The 18639-nt window shown below is 47.9% G+C and overlaps 1 protein-coding gene across 1 annotated transcript in view; it reads right to left on the minus strand.

Annotated features, from left to right (window-relative positions):
* The window catches only part of SORCS3 (sortilin related VPS10 domain containing receptor 3), a 279845-nt gene extending 261673 nt beyond the window's left edge, over window positions 1-18172 (minus strand). The window contains exons 1-2 of the mRNA XM_035547545.1: window positions 18017-18172; window positions 17681-17923 (exon numbers count right to left, since the gene is read on the minus strand). Of these exons, the coding sequence (XP_035403438.1) occupies window positions 17681-17923; window positions 18017-18172 (399 nt within the window). The remainder of the gene's footprint in view (window positions 1-17680; window positions 17924-18016) is intronic.
* Between the last annotated feature and the right edge of the window lie 467 nt (window positions 18173-18639).

An 18639-nucleotide genomic window follows, 5' to 3' on the forward strand; every position in this document is an offset into this window, starting at 1 on the left:
CCACAGGCAGAATTTGCCACCATTCACGAGGCCACAACCACAAAGCAACCCGAGCAGAGTCACTAGCTTCAAGCCAAACCTTTGACAGGTTTGTGTCTGTCCTAGCAAAAAATCTGGTCCACAGAGAGCGAAGCGCCCTGCCCAGATTTCTTTGGCAAGAACTGCCAGGTGATGCCTGAAGAGGACAAATAAGCCAGTCGCAGTAAAGAAGGCGACAGCACGACAAGGTTGTTCTGCTCAAGCAGCAGCAATTGCAGTCAGCCCTGTGCCTGGCTTTCCCAGAAACCTTTCCCTTTAAATGCAGTCTTCCCACTACAGGGAACCTGACTCTGACAGAGAGAAATAACCTCTGCTCTGTTTCCTGGCTGTGCTTTGATAAAGAGAAGAGAGTTGAGCTAAGCAGTGGCAAGACCTGATCATCCTTCCTGCTTTCATTCTGCCCCTCAAATTAACAAAAATTACTTTTGAAAAACTGTCAAAAAAGCAAAACTAAGCCCACATGTAACTCTTCAGATAAAAACAATTTTGAAGTCTGACACATGTAGTTCTGCAGGCACAGTGGATATTAATAATTCAACAAAATATTATAGTCATTACTATATTTTGCAATATCACAACAGCACGCTTTAGCAGAATTCCTCTCCGAATCTCACTGCAACTGCCATTAATAAATAAAATGCAATTCACTGTTTTAAATGTGTTGTTTAAAGGCTAAATATTTCATCAGAACTAATTCATTTTAAGTAATCAGACTAGGACTCTCCTTGCAGCACCAGGAGAGATCTCCAGCTCCACACACTCTCCACATTTAGAAATGAAATTACGTTTCAAAAAGGAAGTCAGAAATTTAATTCAGCTGGAATATTTTAGACTACAACCCCCTGCAGACTGATGGGATCACAGTTACAAAGTCTCACAGCTTTCCTAGGCTGTTTGTGTGACCTAGGAAGATAAAAATTGGGAAAAAATAAGAGTAGAATGGATTACATTTATTGCCTGCCTTAAACACCGGCCCACACCTGATTCTCAGCAGGAAGGAGAAAAAGAAAGAGCATCTTCGTCCAAACCTCAGCTGCCAACCCTGCAAACAGCACTGCCCATCCAGGGTCTTTTCAGCAGTCTCAGAGGGCTTTGCAAAGAAGGACAGTTTCCTCTCATGGATGGGGAAACTGAGGCACACGGGGAACAGCCTGCCAGCTGATAATGTAAAGGCTAAAGGAGCAGCTCACATTTCTCTGCCATGTACAAGCATGCACGTGAGCTCTACCCCACTGCCTCCAAAGGCACACGAGTGTCCATTTCAGTTGCAACTTAGAGGTGGAAGAAAACAATCATCATTTAAGCAAAATAAAAGCATTCGCCAAATATTTTCTTGGATCAAAAAATGGGAACAAGTGATCTAGATCAGCAGTGACACCCCTCTCCGCTCTTGAACCCAAACAGCCTCCCAGCCATTAAAGGGAAAAATATTACGGAACCCTTACTAAGACAAAACAAAAAAAAAAAAACAAAAAAAAACTTCTGGCAGGTTGTGTTTACCCCTTGGCCACCTCCAGAACAGCGAGCACTGCTGACTGGCAGGCTGCTGGCAGCAGGGCGATCCCAGGGATTAAGGCCAAGCAACACCACCTTACCTACGGGGCGTGCTCACGCTCTGTAACGCCTGTGTGTCATCCACCGAGCCCGCTGCTCCCCTCCAACAGGAGGATGGAAACACCGCTACACCTTCGTTTCACCAACGCCATACTCCGGCATAATGCAGAAAACCAGAGTGGGTAGTATTTTCAAGCACGACTTTTTACAGTAAAACGGCAGTAAATAAAAAGGCCTGCATATCTTACAGCTCCTCTAAATTATGCTGAATTTATTTTTGTAAGTATATGACTATAAATGTTTCATTTTAACCTTTTAAATTTCTTTTAAAAAGCTTTTCTACGCAAACATTCTTTAAAAATTAGTTTTGTTTTTTAATCAGAATGCCAGCCTGGTCTGAGTCAGGATCTGGGGAGGGCTGTCAGGGCAGTGATGGGAGCTGGGGACTAAGCCCACATTATTTGTCTCGTCAGCCACCCGATGCACATTCAAAAGCACCAAGCTGGGCAGCAAGCTATTTGCAAAACTGTGTATTATGTAAGCTGGATAACGCCAGACACAGCTGTGCCGCTGAGCCATGTCAGATATGTGACACTGGGAATAGGCGGACTTCTGGTCCTGTCCAGTACATCCGATCTTATGTTCCTGGGCACCAGGCCAAAGCCCATTAAACTCAACAGAAATGCAAAGGATTCGCTGGCTTTGAATCTGATCTTGTATGACAAGCACCACGAATGGCGAGAGGTGTTTAACCTGTCAAGGAGAAGAGTTAATGGGAAGTCGCTAATAAATACACCACCTTCACTGCACCGCCTGCTTGTGCTTTAAGCCATTCAACCTCAGAGCTAAGGAGCCTTAGCTCCCGAGCCAAAGCTCAGATGACCTCTGGGAAGGCGAGCCAGCAGGACTCGAGCTTGTGTGGAGCCCAAACCCAGCAGCAGTGAAGGACCAGCACAGCACAGCTAAATCTGGCCACGGCCGTTGGTGTGCCGTGTGAACGTTGCTTGGTGGGACTTCGCAGTTGAAGCCCTAATCAGCTGCACGTTGAAGCTACTTCCAAATGGCTGCTTTCCTGGACTACTCGACCCTTTCACGAGACAACTCCACCGTGCAGGTCAATGGCTTGTAACACTTGGTAATTCATCAGAGCATTAATGCTTTTCTGGTTGCTCTCTATGATGAGGCACAGGTTGAAGGACAGCCATGCAGACGGAAGAGGCTTTCAATTTCCATCCTGTCTAAGCCTGCCAGCAGCATAGAAGGGAAAGCACACAGGACTAATTCTGCTCTTACTGATACTCCACCAGTGTATCACCACTGACTTCAAAGATATTGTTGCTGTACTCCAGCATCAAGATGATGAAAGATAAGCCCTTGAAATAAAACATGCCGCTTTGGCAGAAACCATTGCTTCATCAAACCAGGATCCTTATCAAGGCAAGTGTTTTTGATGATACCAAGGAATTAAACCAAGCCCAGAAGTTTCATTCAAGAGAGCGGCAAAGGGAGCCCAAAGGGTTGCAGTGTCAGGTTATTCTGATCTGACGTGCCAGGAGCCAGAACAGCATTTCCAGCCTGGCAAAGGGATCACTCACAGCACTTGGGCTGTCTGGCCAAGCCTGTTCACTGCTCCTCCAGCCGGCCAAAAATAAAATTTCCCATAGCAGCAATTTGCCCAGCAAGTACACAGAAGTCTGCAGTCCCAGCTCCAGGCTATAGCACAGAGCAATTCTTAAAAGTTTGTCTTGCTAGCTTATTACAAGCTGCTCCTCTCCTTCATCTTCCTTCCAGGAAGGTGGTTGGGACCTCTCAAAAGAACAGCCCCTTGTGAGCAGCAAAGGCGTTTAGCACAGCAGTGAGCTGAGAGCACACCGTTGCCTGAAAGGCACTGAGAAACAGCACGCGCAGTAGGAATCGGCACCTGTCCCTGCACAGGACCAGGAAGAGCACACTAACATTTTGAATGTATTTTCACATTCAAAAAAAAAATAAAGTTTTCATTAGAAATAGCCTCAAAATACAGAGCCTTGGCAAGCACAGCTCAGCGGTTCTCACCCTGCAACACCCAACCACTGGTGGCCAGGGAACATCAATGTTCCTGTGACACAGGCACATGCCAAGGCACTCCAGCTGACTTGCACTTGAACATCCAGGCTTCCCACCAATGCAAGACAGGAAGAGTGATACTTGCCTACACAGTGGCAATATCTCAGTCTTCCTCCCTCAAGCTGCAGACTGAGTAATGGTCCCCACGATAAAAAAAAAAAAAAAAAAAAATCTTCTGTCCCAGGCTCAGGAGAATAGAAAACAAAACTCAGAAAGAATGAAAATATAATGGCATGAAGCAAAAGAGATACACAGAGACCCACACTGGCAAAACTATGGCTGCACACCGCAATACTCCCATTAGGATCCTGTTGGCACTAGTGTAAATCAAACTGTCTGTGCAACACCAGCGTAAAATCACCGTGAGCTGAACGGCATCCCTTGGAAGGGTAACACACATTTACTGACATCCTTCCCCTCCCTTCAGCTAATGGCAGGACAGACCATTTAACCAGTGGTCTAAAGCTTCAGCTTGCGTGACAGCAATTTATACACCCCGGCAGGGGAGAATGAACCATTCAACTCCTTTGACCTAAATAAGTAGGAGAAAAGCCTCCTGACAGCATTGCTCTGCCCAGCTCCTCTGAGACACCTCCAAGCATTGCTCAGCCGTGGCACGTCTAACCTGAATTGACCATGTCCCAGCCACTAACACAGTCTCCACCTGATCTCTTTCCTCCCTTCTCTCCCCGTGGGGTTTACGCCTAGCCCCAAAGCAGCGCAGCATCAAAATACTGCCTAGGTTGCCAGTAGTTGTGCCTGCCTTGCTCAGGGGTCATTTTTCTCCCGTCTTTTGGTGCTAATTCCTTCTGTTTGCTTTGTTCTCCAACCCTGCCCTAGGCAGCAGCTGCCATAGCAGAAGGATGCACCAGGAAAATTCATCAGTATAAGTCAAGCACAAGCCTGCCTCTGGAGGGAGAGCATTTAAATAAAGAATGAACCTGAAATAGCTACCAGCTTCCCTGTAGCCAGAACTATCTGTCAGCACAAATTCACCACAGGGGACCGTCATGCAGGAACAAAACCTCTCCTGGCCCCATGTTCAGGAGGAAGCAAGTAAAACTGACCAGTGTGCCAGCTCCCAGACTGGCACGGACCAGCATCAAGAAGACAGAAACAACAGAGAAGGCCACAACTTCTCCATCACAACAAATCCTCTGTAGGAACATCCATGCTGCCTCCTTTTTAGAGAGTTCACATTCTGTAGATGCAGACAAAATAAAATGGCAAGATTATGCCATCACCTTTATATGCAGCATCCTTTAAAGACAAGATTGGTGCAAGGTGCTGCACATGCACCTGAGAAAAGGCATTCTTGCTCCCAAACCCTTACCATTAAACACTATTTTCTACTTATCCCTCAATCACACAATTCCATCTGCATTTTTGAAAAATACTTTTGGCTCAGGACAGGAACGGTTGCAAGGACAGACCCAGTTAACTGCCAGCTTTCCCACCTTGCCACCACTTCTGCTCTCCTGATCAGTAAGATCTGAAGACAAAAGCGCAGCAGAACTGAACCCAGGGAGGGCAAATGCTTTATGCCAGCTTCAAATTCAACATATAAATGACCGTGTTCAGCCTAAGGAACTCAGTCTAGAACTGAGGGTTGCCAAGATCCTACCACGGCAGACAAAAAACACTCCTAATCCACACTAAAGGCTGACTGATACTGCCCAAAGGCACTGCAAGGGAAGGAGAAGGAAGAAACGTGCAGTGCCGTGAGAAGGGATCAGTGCATATCAGCTACAGCAGGAGGGTGCACAGAGGAAGTGGAGAAAAAGCTGGCACAATGAGACTGCAGCCCCAGATTATCTCTGGTTACAGAAAAACTAACTTATCTAGTTCAGTTAGTTATATACCTAGTTCTATAGTTATCAGTCATATATCTCCATACACACATGTGGACACCTTTAAGTGATTGAGGTGGGATTTCAAAGATTATAGAGAGCCCAGGGAACTGCACTCTGCCCCTCCCATCCTTCTCTCTCACAAGTGTCCACATGCAGCGTTTTGATACCACAGGAGCAGCCAGTCTTGCACCAATGAGGCTGTTAACTACTAAGGGCAATAAATGCAACAGACAACCCTGACAGCGTTAGGCAAGGTGCTTCCCCATGAGCCACGACATGGAGACAGCAGCTCTGCATGCTTTCCCACTCACATCAGCTCACTTCTGCCTCCTCACGCGTGCCGCAGGTCAGCTCGTGCCTCCTGCCCTCACCTCCTCTACGATGAACAAGAAGTCTCCGCAGTTCATCCAGCCCCCAGCCTGAAGACAGCCTCCACCAGTCAGTGACTTTCTTGCCTGCCAACTTTTGTCTCTGGGGAAGAAGGTGAGAATCTCCCATTTTACAGAAGACACGGGGCTTTCAAATGACCTAGTATTTCAATTTACCATGTACCATTCAATGCCATTCTTCAGTGTCAGAGTTAGACCCATGTCTTTCCCCTTTTTTTGAGTTTTCACTCCAACACCTTCTCCCCAACCTATTTATTGTCAATCTCCAGTAGCATTACAGGAAGCCCAAACTTAAAACAAAAGCAAAACACGCACACAGCGAAGAGTCGCTAGAATATTCGCTCGGTGCAGCTCAGAAAGGCAGGCTTTGTCACTTGCAGTATGCGAGGCAGGAACAAGTAATGAAGATAATCTTTAATTAATTAAAAGCAAGGAAGGGTAGAATTGAGCCTGGAACAAAGAGATGCAGTACAAGCAAACTGAAAATGCTACACTGCCAGCGATGTTGCCTTTTGATTAAAGGAACAGTTTCCAGGCAGGCTGGCAAAAAACAACAGTGAACAATATTAATTAAGTAAATTAAGGCCTCCTCAGTGCTGATACTGTAGCTGTGTTTTAGGTTGCCTTCAGAAAGAAATAAAGCTTCAGCTTTGGATGCAACAGATCACATTGCCTGTCAGCTTGTGTACTAGCAGGGGAGGGATAACTGAATTCAGTTCAAATTGGTCAACAGATTCCAATGGGGGGTGTCACAGACAGTGAATTTCTGCAAGTTCAGTAAATATAACCAGCTGGGTGGAGAAGCAGGTCCCAAACTAACATCTGACCTGAACCATAAACCAGCCGGTGCCCATTCTCAGAGCTGGCAGGGCTCCAGCTGGTCACCGGACAGCCCACAGCTGGCCGTCGGCACACCTGTAGCGCTGAGCCAACCCACCAGGGTGGCTGTTGTCTCCTCCAGCTGAGCAGCAAAGGGAGGGGTCTCGACAGAGATGAAAAAACACTGATAGATGACTTCTGGAAGATAAATCCATTAAGGGATAATAGATTGCAAGTTTCTGTTACTTAACAAGATGACCAGGCATTTTATTCATTCTCTGATCCTTTGGAGAGTAGGCAACCTCAAAAACACTCAGCAGAAATCATAAGCCACTGAGGGACAACAGCCAGATCTTTCCCAGCCATATTCCGTATTCCACACTTTTTGAACACCCTCCCATTTAAGTTTCATCTCCCAGAAAAGTTTGGCTGATGACAGCAGAGCCACCTCTGTTATGTCTCTACACCACCCAGTACGGACACCGTGATTTCATGGGGCTTTCTCCTGGTGTTGCTCCAACAGTTACCAAAGCACACTGGAATAAAGATTCTCTCTTCTAAAATAACTGTTCTTTTAATTATAGCGTGGTTATCATACCTGTTTTCAATCTCCCAGGCAAGCCTTTTTCCAGGCCAGATGGCAAATCTGGTTTTCAGAGACCTCCTGCCTGACACACAGGCCTGTCTGCGCGTCCCCTCTCTCACTGCATGCTGTGAGCAGGCTTCCTGTGCACAAGGTCACCACGCTCCCTCACTCGCAGGCTCACCAGTCCCGTGCCTTGCAGCAGCCTTCAGATACCCAAACAAAAGCAAAAACCCTGTTCCACTACACAGGGCTTGCACTGGTTCAGAGAGCTGTTCTGTCCAGGAGCAGGGCCCAGCCCAGATACCCCTCTGCAGCCCCATCCACACGTCCACTGTCCCAGTCCCCCATCCTGCAGGACAAGACCGATAGGGGGAGAATCAGCCCAGAACCAATCCAAGGGGGCAAGAAGATTTGGTTGTCCTGCCTCACTCAGGAATCCTTCACCTGTACCTAGTCTGGAGCAGAAACTTTTCCCCACGGGTTGGAAGGCATAATGCAAAGAGTAGGAAAGCCCCTTAAACAATTCTGAAAGCTAACAAGACCCTTGAACCTACTATATTATCCCATGGCAAGATCGCACAGGCAAACAAGCACACTCACCCACATGACCCTTCCATGACCATCATCCCAAATCATTCCAGCCTCCTACAAACAAGCCACATAACGCAGAGCCAGCTCCCAACCCCTTCAGCAGACAGATGCCTCCTGTCTCTGTATCTCCCGCGGAAGCCCCAACTCACGGCTTCACCATGACCCCTCTCTCCCAGCTCAAGAGGTGCTGCAATTAAGTACTTCAACCTGGGAAGCCATGCTGGTAAAGGGATTAGAACTACAGATAGAGGTGCTCTTAAATCACTTTCAGCCAGAACTTTGCAGTGCTTTAACTTGATCAATCTGTTAACGATTTTAACTGAGCACATTGCACTTTATTATTAATGAGAGTGGTGTTCTTCCCACTCCTAGCTCCTCTTTTCACCCATTTTTCTTTCTTTCATGTAATCTCTTCTAAACAGAAAATACACCCAGTATGTGAGCGGCATCACAGCTGAAATAAAGCAAGATCTTTGTCCTTAAGGCACCAAATCAATAAGGAACAGGAGTCAGAACAGTTGCCTCCCACCTCTGCTTCTAATCAGGAACACAACCTGGGGCAGATCCCTCCTATCTCTCATGCCTTTGTTTCTCCAAATAAAATGAGGGGCTAACACCATTGACCTTTTTTTCCTTTTAGTAACATTTAAAATAGCCAGCAAGGAGGCAACTTAAGAGCTTTATATGTGCAGTTCTCTCTGTCATACTACAAGACCAAAATTGCTGAGGTTTGGCCACAAAGGATGGGACCTCTGGAGCAGAGCACTACAAACGCACACCTCATACAGAACCACTATCCCACCATCCTCTGGCAGAGGCAGCTCAGGGCTGCAGACAGGAGGCCCTGTTCACCTGCACGGAGGCTATCGATCACAGCCGTGGGGGATTTTTTCCAATCAGGCCCAAACAGCGGGGAATGGCTAACGACCAATTAGAGCTCTCATTCTTTCCTCTCTGCACCCCTGAGATCCTAAAGCACTTTTGGCAAGAGCTAAATAATCATGTTTTTATAAATTCTTTTACACCCAGCGGCTTTGCAAATATCCATCCCTTTTAAGCCTCAGCAACATCCCTGCATCCCTGTGTACGAGTTAACTCCTCTTTGTAGATGAACCAAGACATGGGGCAATATACATGCCCATTAAGCACAGGGGCAAATACTGAAATCATGAAGATGGCCTGCATGCTGAGCCTGCTCTCCTCTGGCACCCCAAGGAAGAACATCTGACCTCAGCCTGTGCTTCTCTCAACCACGAAGGTCAGCAGGAGCGCTGTGCCAAGCCCTCTGCTTCCTCACTGGAGCCCTCTACTGAATTCCCACATGGAGCTCGGTGCCTTTCTGGCACATATCAGCAGCATCACTGGCCACTAAAACGTACCAGCAATACACCTGTTACAGAGTGGTGTATTGTCTGAAGCAGTGCCAAACCAGTTGTTTTTAGGATCCTGAGGCCTTTCATCCATCTCCGAAGTAAGTGATTTGCTGTGGCTCAATCCTAGCTCTCCCAAGTCCCAAATATCTGCTTTAGTCCCAAGGACACGAGTAAGCGCAACCACTCCTCCCAAGGTGTAATGCTTTGTCCCACCGTGCAGCAGCTGGGGTGAATCCCAGCCCATTCTGTCCCTCCGCGCTCACACACAGGAAAAGGAGAGAAGCACAGAAACACCGAGACTTGTGCAACATCCTCACACTGGTCAAAATAATGTGGAGATCTAAGAGGCAGGGACCCATCAGGACAACCTTATCCCCTGCAGATCAGGCATGGGGGAGAGGTGCAATGAAATGACTGCCCTGCCCTCAGCACCCAGCTGCGCTGGCACAGGAGAGGGAACAGATGGGCAGAAAAGCGGGTCTGTCACCAGCTGTCCTGGTGCAGCTGAGAAGGTGGCGAGGACTCGTTGCTGCTGCCTGGCCCTGCGGAGGTTAATGTCATCCCTTCTCCCAAGCCCGCAGTGGGGGGTGCTGGGGGGGTTGCAGGCACATAACTCGGGCTGGAGGGGACCCGAGCAGACAAGAGACCCCGTCCTTGGGTCTCACATCTTTAGGAAAAAGCCTAGCAGCAATTAGAGACGACTCAGAAGGGAGGTGGCATCAGCTGCAAGGCAGGGTGAAATGCTTTACCACGGCCGAGCGCACGCCAAGACTATTTTCCTCTCCCGCAGAGGGAACCCCGGACAGCAGGAGTTTCGCAGAGTCAATGACTCCGAGCGGGTTTTCATATCAATATTTCAGCAGCATCTGTCTTTCCAGCGTGGGTTTCCCAGGCCCCAGCTCCCCTCCCCACCCGCTGCAGTATTTTCCTTCCCTTAGCAAATGCCCACGCTCCCTCTAGCGCCCGGCTCTGCTTTCCACACGCCGGCAACCCAGCACCCTTTCCTAGAGCCTGCACCCCAGGGTGTCCAAATCATGCTGGAGCTAATTAGAAGCGATGCTATTTTGGGCACAGAGGCCCCGTGGTGCTCTGCAGATCTGCCTGGCTGGAGTTTGTGTCGCATATGTGAATAGGAAGGGGAGAACGCAGCATGACAGCCTCGGCGTCAGAGACCCTCCCTGAACGTGAGGCAGCTTTGCCACTTGTTTCAGTGGGAGAGCAATCAGGTCTCCTTCAAGACTGAGAGGGAGGAAAGAAAGAGTGTTTTGATTAGTCAACACCGACCTTCTCTGATTTTCATTGTATGCTGCGGCTCCGCTGACCATGAGGGCTAGGAATCAACCCTAAAATTTCTCCAGCGGTTTATTCATGTTATGTGTTTAAGACATACAGCCACCCTCTTCAAACACTCAAACTATTCACTTCCCTCACTCTCACAACACCCCATAAATTCAGGAAAGGAAATACTGCCAGGCCCTTCTTTTTGCATGGAGGAAACGTTAACAGTGATGCTGCAGTTTCCCCTGGATGCTGAGGGGAAGTCAGGATTTGGGAACTTGTTTGCCTTGAGCTCCTGCAGAGAGCTTACGCGAACCAAAAAGTTTGTATACACAGGTGTCACTTCAGCATATTGCCTCACTAAGGAGAAAGCGGCTCATCTTCCCAGAGCCCTGAGGCTGCAATCCAGGGAATGTGAAGGACCCACGGGTCTTCTTCCTGTACTGCCCCACAGACAGCTCCTATGTTCCTGGCCTCTGCACTCACTTTTCATTCTTACCTTGCACTTCTCACTGCTGTGGGATACCACAGGTTGAATCCTCAACTAGATCCTACATCAATCCTATAACAACTTACGCTAAGGATCAAACTGAGTATTTTTTGCTGCTTTGGAGATCTTCTGCAGTACCGTATTCAATACTTCATGAGGAATATGTCATTTAATTTATTCTCCTGAATACAGGCAGGCTGGGCTCTACACCTTCAAACACGGATTCTCACTGGAAGATGAACTTGACCAGATCCCAACCAAGCCTAAATCTTAAATCCATAACCAATAGGTTTTCTTGCCGTTGCCCCGGAACCAGTTAAAACCGTGTACTCAGGTTTGGCCTTCAGTCTTGAAACAAATTTGGATTTGTAAGAGAGCACCAACTCAGGTAAGCACGCACTGGGAGCTTAAGGAGCGTGACGCTGTGGTGTGACTTAAGGAAATTCTTGACTGTTTGCGAGACTGGCTCCCAGTGTCCTTTAGTACAATCAACATTACAGATCCTTGCTTTCTAAGCTGTGCTTTACCCATTAAACAACACTGCTTCCATATTTGTTCTAAAATCTCTACTAACAAATTCAGCTATAAATTTGGACACTGAGAAAGTTGTCTTTTCCCAGTCTTGCATTTAAGAAAATACTTGCCTCATCTCACCACCCCTTGGGGTGAAGTTTCTCCTGCCTAGCATCAATTCTCTTCTCAAACCCATTTTCAAAATATTTTGTCATCTAATTGGATGAATGTTTCCCATTAAAAAAAAAAAAAATTATGGAATCACATAGCTGTTCCTGTTTGCATTTAAATTACTGTGAAAGCTTAGTCACAGATCCTGGGCCTCATCCCTGAGCAGGAGAAGGTCCAAGTAGTGAGGCTCAAAGCGAAACTGCTGGCAGGCACCTGGAACATAAGCGGTTCTGCTTCTGAGCCCTGGGCTATAAGAACTTCAACAGCTTGCTGCCCTGCGCTGGGTAACAAGCTGGGGAATCTGCCACCTTCACAAGACCCACAGGCAACAGGGGCCATCCACTGGGCATCAACCTGACTTGACAAAGAAACCAGTCTGGAGAGAAATAGCCAGAATACTTTCCAGATGCCTTCCTCCTGCTCTACTGACTCAACACAACCATGAAAGCAATTGCAATGTGAGTTTCATTTTTATTTCCATATCTTCCCCTGGAATATTAATTAAAAATTGATTGGCAAAGTCCTGCAAAATGACTTTAGCGGCAAACTTCATTACTGGGGGTAGTAGAGAAGTGTAAATGCAGCAAGACATTGCGACACAGCCCACACACCTTCAACAGCAGCAACGCCACAACATGGCCAAAAGCCATCTGAGAAAAAAATTAAAAAACAGTCTAGAATAGCAATTAAAATATCTACCAAATGCAGTGCAATTAACGTGATTACTCCTAGAGTGCAAGATGGTGGCAGGGCAAACATTTTAGACTGGAATCCAACTGGACTGCTGGAGCAGATACCCCCGGCTGACAAGTGAATGCAGCACTGCCTGCCTAAAGATTCATTTTGCTGCCTTCGTCCCTTCCAGGCACAGCAGCCCATTTGGGATTGCAAATATTGCCCACCTCGATCTGCCCATCAGGCACTGCATTGTTAGGCATCTTAATGAAAAACTACCTGGCACGCAGCAAGCCCCTCAGCCTCCCCAGCCTGTAATTCACCGTGGGAGTGAGTAATGTCTCGGTATCAAACCACCAGTACATTAGCAGATCACACCAGAGCACTGCCAACAGCATGCAGAAGAATCATTCCCGGAAGAGCCAGGCTTCGCTGTTCACGCTTGGACAACTCGCTTGTCACTGCCAGCCCTCAGATCTAGCACGGGGTAACGCAAACGGACCTCTGCGAGCAGGAGGGAAAGACTCACAGGAGCCATTCACAGCAGGTCTGCCACCATCATATCATGTCTACATGAGTCTTGAAAGCTATCCTGATGACTTGCTGGACCTTTCTTTCAGGAGAAATTCTTCCTTAATGTCCACTCAGGCATATCATGTTGCTGTTCCAAACGCTATACCCCCTCCTACCAAGAAGATAAGCTGCATCTTTCTAACCCTACTTCAGAAAGCTGCTGGCTACTGTAGTACTATCGGTCTCCTCTTCACCAAACCCTTCTGCCAAAGCTTCTCACATTTCCAGCCTTGGAGTGAATCTCACAACCACGTTAACTCCCGAGATGAGAGCAGTAGGCTGGCTGGGCTGCGGGTTAAAACAATGCAGCTTGTCTGGCAAGATAAAACAAGGCTGCTGCCCAGGTGCTTGCCAGATCTCATCTCGCCGTCCCAAACCTGCAGAGCCTGGATCCCACTAGGTATCAACACACTGCCGTTGCCCAAGCAGCAGCTGTATCGCTCAGGTATGCCGTCCTGCTGCAGGTTCATCTTCGGCACTCACTTTGAGATAAAAATATACCCTGCTGACATATATTTCCCATAGCATGAAAAATGCAACCCCTGCAATCATCTAGGAATTTGCCCTGGCTGAAGCAACCTGCAATACTGCACATGCCTTAGGCAAATGCCCTCTCCTGCTCTTGTTGTAGCACCATAGTGCCTTTTCTCATCTGTAGGTCTGAATTTTGCCTGTGGTTACTAGAAAGAAAGGACATGTATACCAGGATGGGTAAAACACACCATGCTAAGCTGAGCATACCCTCACAGGTAATGGATTGAAAATGTCCTCTAGTTCAAAGAGAACTAAAATGTGTATCTTTGCTTCTTACATCGAACAAAACAAAACACTGAATTCATAGTGCTTCCATCACAGACAAAGCATAGGCGGGATTAAATACTTCCTATAAGCAGCTACATTCAGCCAAGTGATAACTCTGAAACCTAATGACAACTGTCCAACTGGTACCATTGCACTAGTGGTCACATCAGCAGAGTGATCTGAGGGAGTGTTTTATCCACTGAAGCTTGTGGAAATCTCTTGAAAAAATAAAAATAATAAAAAAAAAATCAAGAAACAAGATAGCAAGATTTAACTCTGCAACAACATTAAAGGTGGTGCTACTTCTTTCTGTGGATCCTTATCCTAGAAATCTGTGAGGGAAGCAGGAGGAAAAGATCATCTGAGAAATCAGATTATCTTCACAGGAAGGCTGGAGAGAGCATCTGGTGAGCAGCACAAGGAAAAATTTCATGCAATAGCCTAACCATCTAGAGAGAGGGACAACAAGTGAAGAGGACACAACTGCTCAGCGAATGGCACGTTGTACTCTGCGTGTCTTTGGAGTGGAATGTTTTTTTTAAAAAAGAAAGACTTGCAGATCTTCCGAGAGCAATGCTAGCTTACACAACAAATTCTCCCTTTTTCAGAAAGGTCTTGGCAAGAAAACATTTTATCTGATCTATACCAGGTCCCTCAATAGCTTCAGTGTCCTCTCAATAAATGTTTCTATGGGACCCACTGATACTTGAGGCCCAAGTACAGCTCACCTTATTCTTTTATCAGACCCACTGAACAGATCACCAAGTCCCCTTCCCAAGAACACAGACAGAGGACACAAACCCCATTTCTGCTCACAACAGTATTTTTGCATTTCCTAACTTCCACTTGAAGACCTTCAGGTGTTGCACAAATCAAAATTCTGCTCCACACCACCACTTTGTGGTAGGTAAGCAGTACTATCCTCATTTAACATGGGAGAGGAGATTGGGCGAGGTTAACTGTCTTTCCTAAGGTCACAGAAACAGCCCGTGGGCAGGACAAAGCAGAGAACTCAAATTCCCCGATCTCACCAGGTTTTTGCCTCTATCCTAATCCTGACCTCGCTATCTGCAAATGGAGAAAACAAAAGTTTGTTGCCCGGGAGGGACTTTTTTTTTTTTAATATCTTAAGTAGAGATTTGAGGGATGGGGGAGAAGAGGCGGGAAAGAAAAAAAGGGGGAGCTGCTCTTAAAATAGCAATAAAATACATACAGCAGGTTTTTAATATTCTAGGTAACAGGACATACAGCAGCTACGCAGACTTCCCTCCTGTGGAGTTTGCTATACAGTCCAGCAAAAAACACTAAATTTTTATGACCATCATTTGCTCTTCTTTGCAAATCCATCCCATCCTACCTCAGGAAACCCTCCCCATCGCTGCCTGATTTGAAATGTACTGCTTCACTGCATGTAATTTGATTGATCGTGTTTTTAATAAATCATAAGCCACAAAAGCTTCAGTTTTGAAGTCTGTTCGAGTAACAGGGAATTGGTCAAAGCAATCCCTATGGCTCTTTACTGTTTCAGTAGCCTAAAACCAGTAGCACACAGACATGTCCTAGGTGCTCTGCTAGGTCATCTATCATCGTGAGACATGAGTTAATCTGTTTTGTCCATATTCAATTCACGTTTTTGCTGGTTTGTGTCTATTGTGACCTAAGAAAATACATGCTTCAGGGTGAGAGACTGGGAACCAAGGCAGCTGGCTAAAGGGGCCATGCTGTTTCCCTGCGTGACCTTGGGCAAACTGCTTGCCCTCCCCGTGCCACAGCCACCCCACCAGCAAAATTAGGGAAAAGCCGGACAGCAGCAGAAAACCAGGCATTGGAGTCAGCCTTCTCTGCTAATAAATGAAAGGACCCAGCTTCAAGCATTTAACTTTCCCTCTAGAGTCACACAATACACTGTTAAAAATAAAAAATGAAATCCAATTAATCATTAAATGCAGCGTGTTTTCTCCAGAAGACAGGAGCAAGAAAGTCTCCTGATGCCAAACCCCGTACTAGAAAAAACACGAAAAGATAACGCTGTTATTTATTAACACGCTTGGTTTTCCTTCCCACAAACATCACACTGGCACTAAACACCAGGCTTGTACCTGTGTTTTGGAGTTGGAAGCTTCCAATGCACGCTGTCTTGAGGTGCAAAACCCTAACGCAAAGTTGTGAACAATCAAGAAGTTTTCCTTTATTACTTACGCTGTCCCTGTCACCTGGAGTTAAAGAGTAGGTGAAGCTAGTACATTAAACAGCCTATTTCTATGAAAGAAACAAATTGTAGTCTTAAGCTGGGGAAGGAGGGAGAATTTTGTGAAAAAGTCATTTTCTGACCTGCACCTTGGAAAAAATGACCTTTTTTTCCCCTCTACAAATGCCTACAGAATGAGTTTTCTCTACTACTTTAACCAGAAATACTCGTAACTATTGGAAATTCAGGCTGGGAAGGAACGGGAGGATTTTAGCTTCTTTTGCTCAACACCCTTTGATATGGCACTGAACTGAAACAAAAGAGAGGGCATATAGGTTGTTTTCTTCATTACATGCCATGTTATATTAAAAATAAATAGTCCTAGAGACAAGTGTAATGCTAAAATATAGCATGCTGCTATTTTTCTCCTCAATGTTTGCTTTCATCTTTAATGAGAGTGAAATTCATGTCTGGCAAACACAACTGCCTTAAAAAACTGGTTAAATCAAAGTAGCATCTACGTCGCTGTCAGCGTTATTGCCCAAGCAATAATAAATAGAGAAAATCTTCCAGTCAAAAAAAATATAAGGAGGTGGTTGAATCGCCCGTTTTGAGCTGATGCACAGATAGATAGGTGGATAGATAGACAGATAATTTGCTCTTTAATGACTAATCAATCTCATGAGGAATACAGCTGAAAATCCAGCTGATCTGTGCCGTGCTGCTAATTGCTTTATGCACATTTCCAATAGCGGCAAAACAATAAAAGAGGCATTTTGGAGGCAGTGACGAGCTACAGTAATCAGAATAATGGGAATATTGTCACCAGCCACGAAGGCTTCCAAGAGTCCTGTGGATTACGCCTGTTCTCAGACTTTACAGCAGAGTGGAAATGGTGTTTCTGACACCGAGTTAGAAGAAAATTGAAGTTGTGTCCCCAGCCATCTGCCGGGTGTTGCAGAGCAGGGTGCGAGGGAGGGCCCTGCGCTATGGGGGCACCACGGCGGCTTTGGGGACACCCCCACAGGCACGCAGAGCACCACAAACTTTCAGGGACACCTCAGCTCCTCCTTATCACTGACTGCAGGGAAAAGGCATGAGCCGGCATCGAATTTTTTAAAAACTTTTTTGCTTGCTCGCGCTACCTGCCTCCTGGCAGAGCCCCTTAACACGCTGGGGAGCTCCCCAGCCCTTCATGACTTGATGGCATCTCTCCTGTCGCCAGCACGCAGAGCTGAGAACGGGAGGGCCGCTCCAGCACCACCGTACATCACTCACCCCCTGGCACGGAGGCAGGGGAGCACACCAAGGTGTATATCACACGTGGGGAGTGCAAGGGGGCAGCAGGCAGGGGGGGGACACGGGGGGCTTCCCTAAGCGAGGGAGAAGGCTCCGGCCAGCCTGGCTCCCCTGGCGGAGCTCAGCCCCCGGGGATCGCTGCTCTCCCCGCGGGCAGGGGTGGGGATCGCCCCCTCTTTTCTTTTCTCTTTTTTTTTTTCCCATGGAAAACTTTTCTCTTTCTACCTAGGCTCCGTGGTGTCCCCGGCCGTAAAAGCAAGCGGCGCTCAGCACCCCTCTCCTCCCCGCACCCCCCCCCTCCCCCACCGCATTTCCGAGCTCAGCACCATCCTGCCCAGCCCAGCCCAGCCCAGCCGAGCCGAGCCGCGGCGGCGATACTCACGCTGCTGTTGTGGCCGGACCAGTGCACCATGGCTTGGTTGTGCGCCGCGTCCCCGGTGAGGGCGAAGGTGGTGCTGCCCAGCCGCAGCTCCTCTGCCCCTCGCAGCCTCGCCGCTCTCCCCTCCTCCGGGGGTCCGCGGGGCTGAGCCCTGGCTCCGCGCTGCCCCTCGGCCAAGGGCAGCCCCCGGCCGCCTCCCGCCGCCGCCCGCCGGCTCCGCACCGCCGGGCCCCGGCCCCCGGCCGCGCCGCCCGCCCCCGCGCTGCCCCCCGGCTCCCCGCCCGGCAGCGGCTGGCCGGAGCCCCGCGCCCGGCTCCCCGGCGATCCCGGCGGCGGCGCTTGCCGCTGCTCCAGCCCGAGGCGAGGCCGGGAGGGAGACGAGCAGGGGCCGCAAGTTATCTCGGCGCCGGTGCGGGAGCAGGAGAGAAGTAAGAGCCATGTCCAGGCGAGCAGGGCGGCGTGGCAGGGCGGAGAGCGGCGGGTCCCCTTCTCCATGCCTTGGCGGAGCGAGTCGGGGGGCTCGGAGAGGGAGGGGGGGGCGAGGCGCTGCGTTTAGGGCTTTTTTTTTTTTTTTTTAGGGGCCGGATCCTAATTATGATAATTATTATTTGGGAAGAAAAAAAAAAATAAAAAGGCTCTTCTTTCTTCGCTCTCCTTTCCTCTTCCCCCTTTTCTCAGACGGTGACCAGAGGAAAAAAAAAAAATTAAAAAAAAATTAAAAAAAGGAAAAAAGAAAAAAAACTCTCCCCGGTAGTTGGATGCCGTTCCTTACTGTTGGTGGATTTCTCTTTTTTTTTTTTTTTTTTTTTTTTTTTTTTGAAAAGTGCTTTTCAGTGAAACTGTTCACGTTCGAGGATTCGATCAAGTGAGCGGGTACCGCCGCACGGGGGGAGGAGCCCCGAGCCTCGCCAAGCGCCGCCGAGAGCCAGCCCCGAGCCGCCGCAAGCAGCCGCGCTGCGCCG

The sequence above is a fragment of the Cygnus atratus genome, chromosome 7 (assembly GCF_013377495.2).
Source record: "Cygnus atratus isolate AKBS03 ecotype Queensland, Australia chromosome 7, CAtr_DNAZoo_HiC_assembly, whole genome shotgun sequence".
Lineage (NCBI taxonomy): Eukaryota > Metazoa > Chordata > Aves > Anseriformes > Anatidae > Cygnus > Cygnus atratus.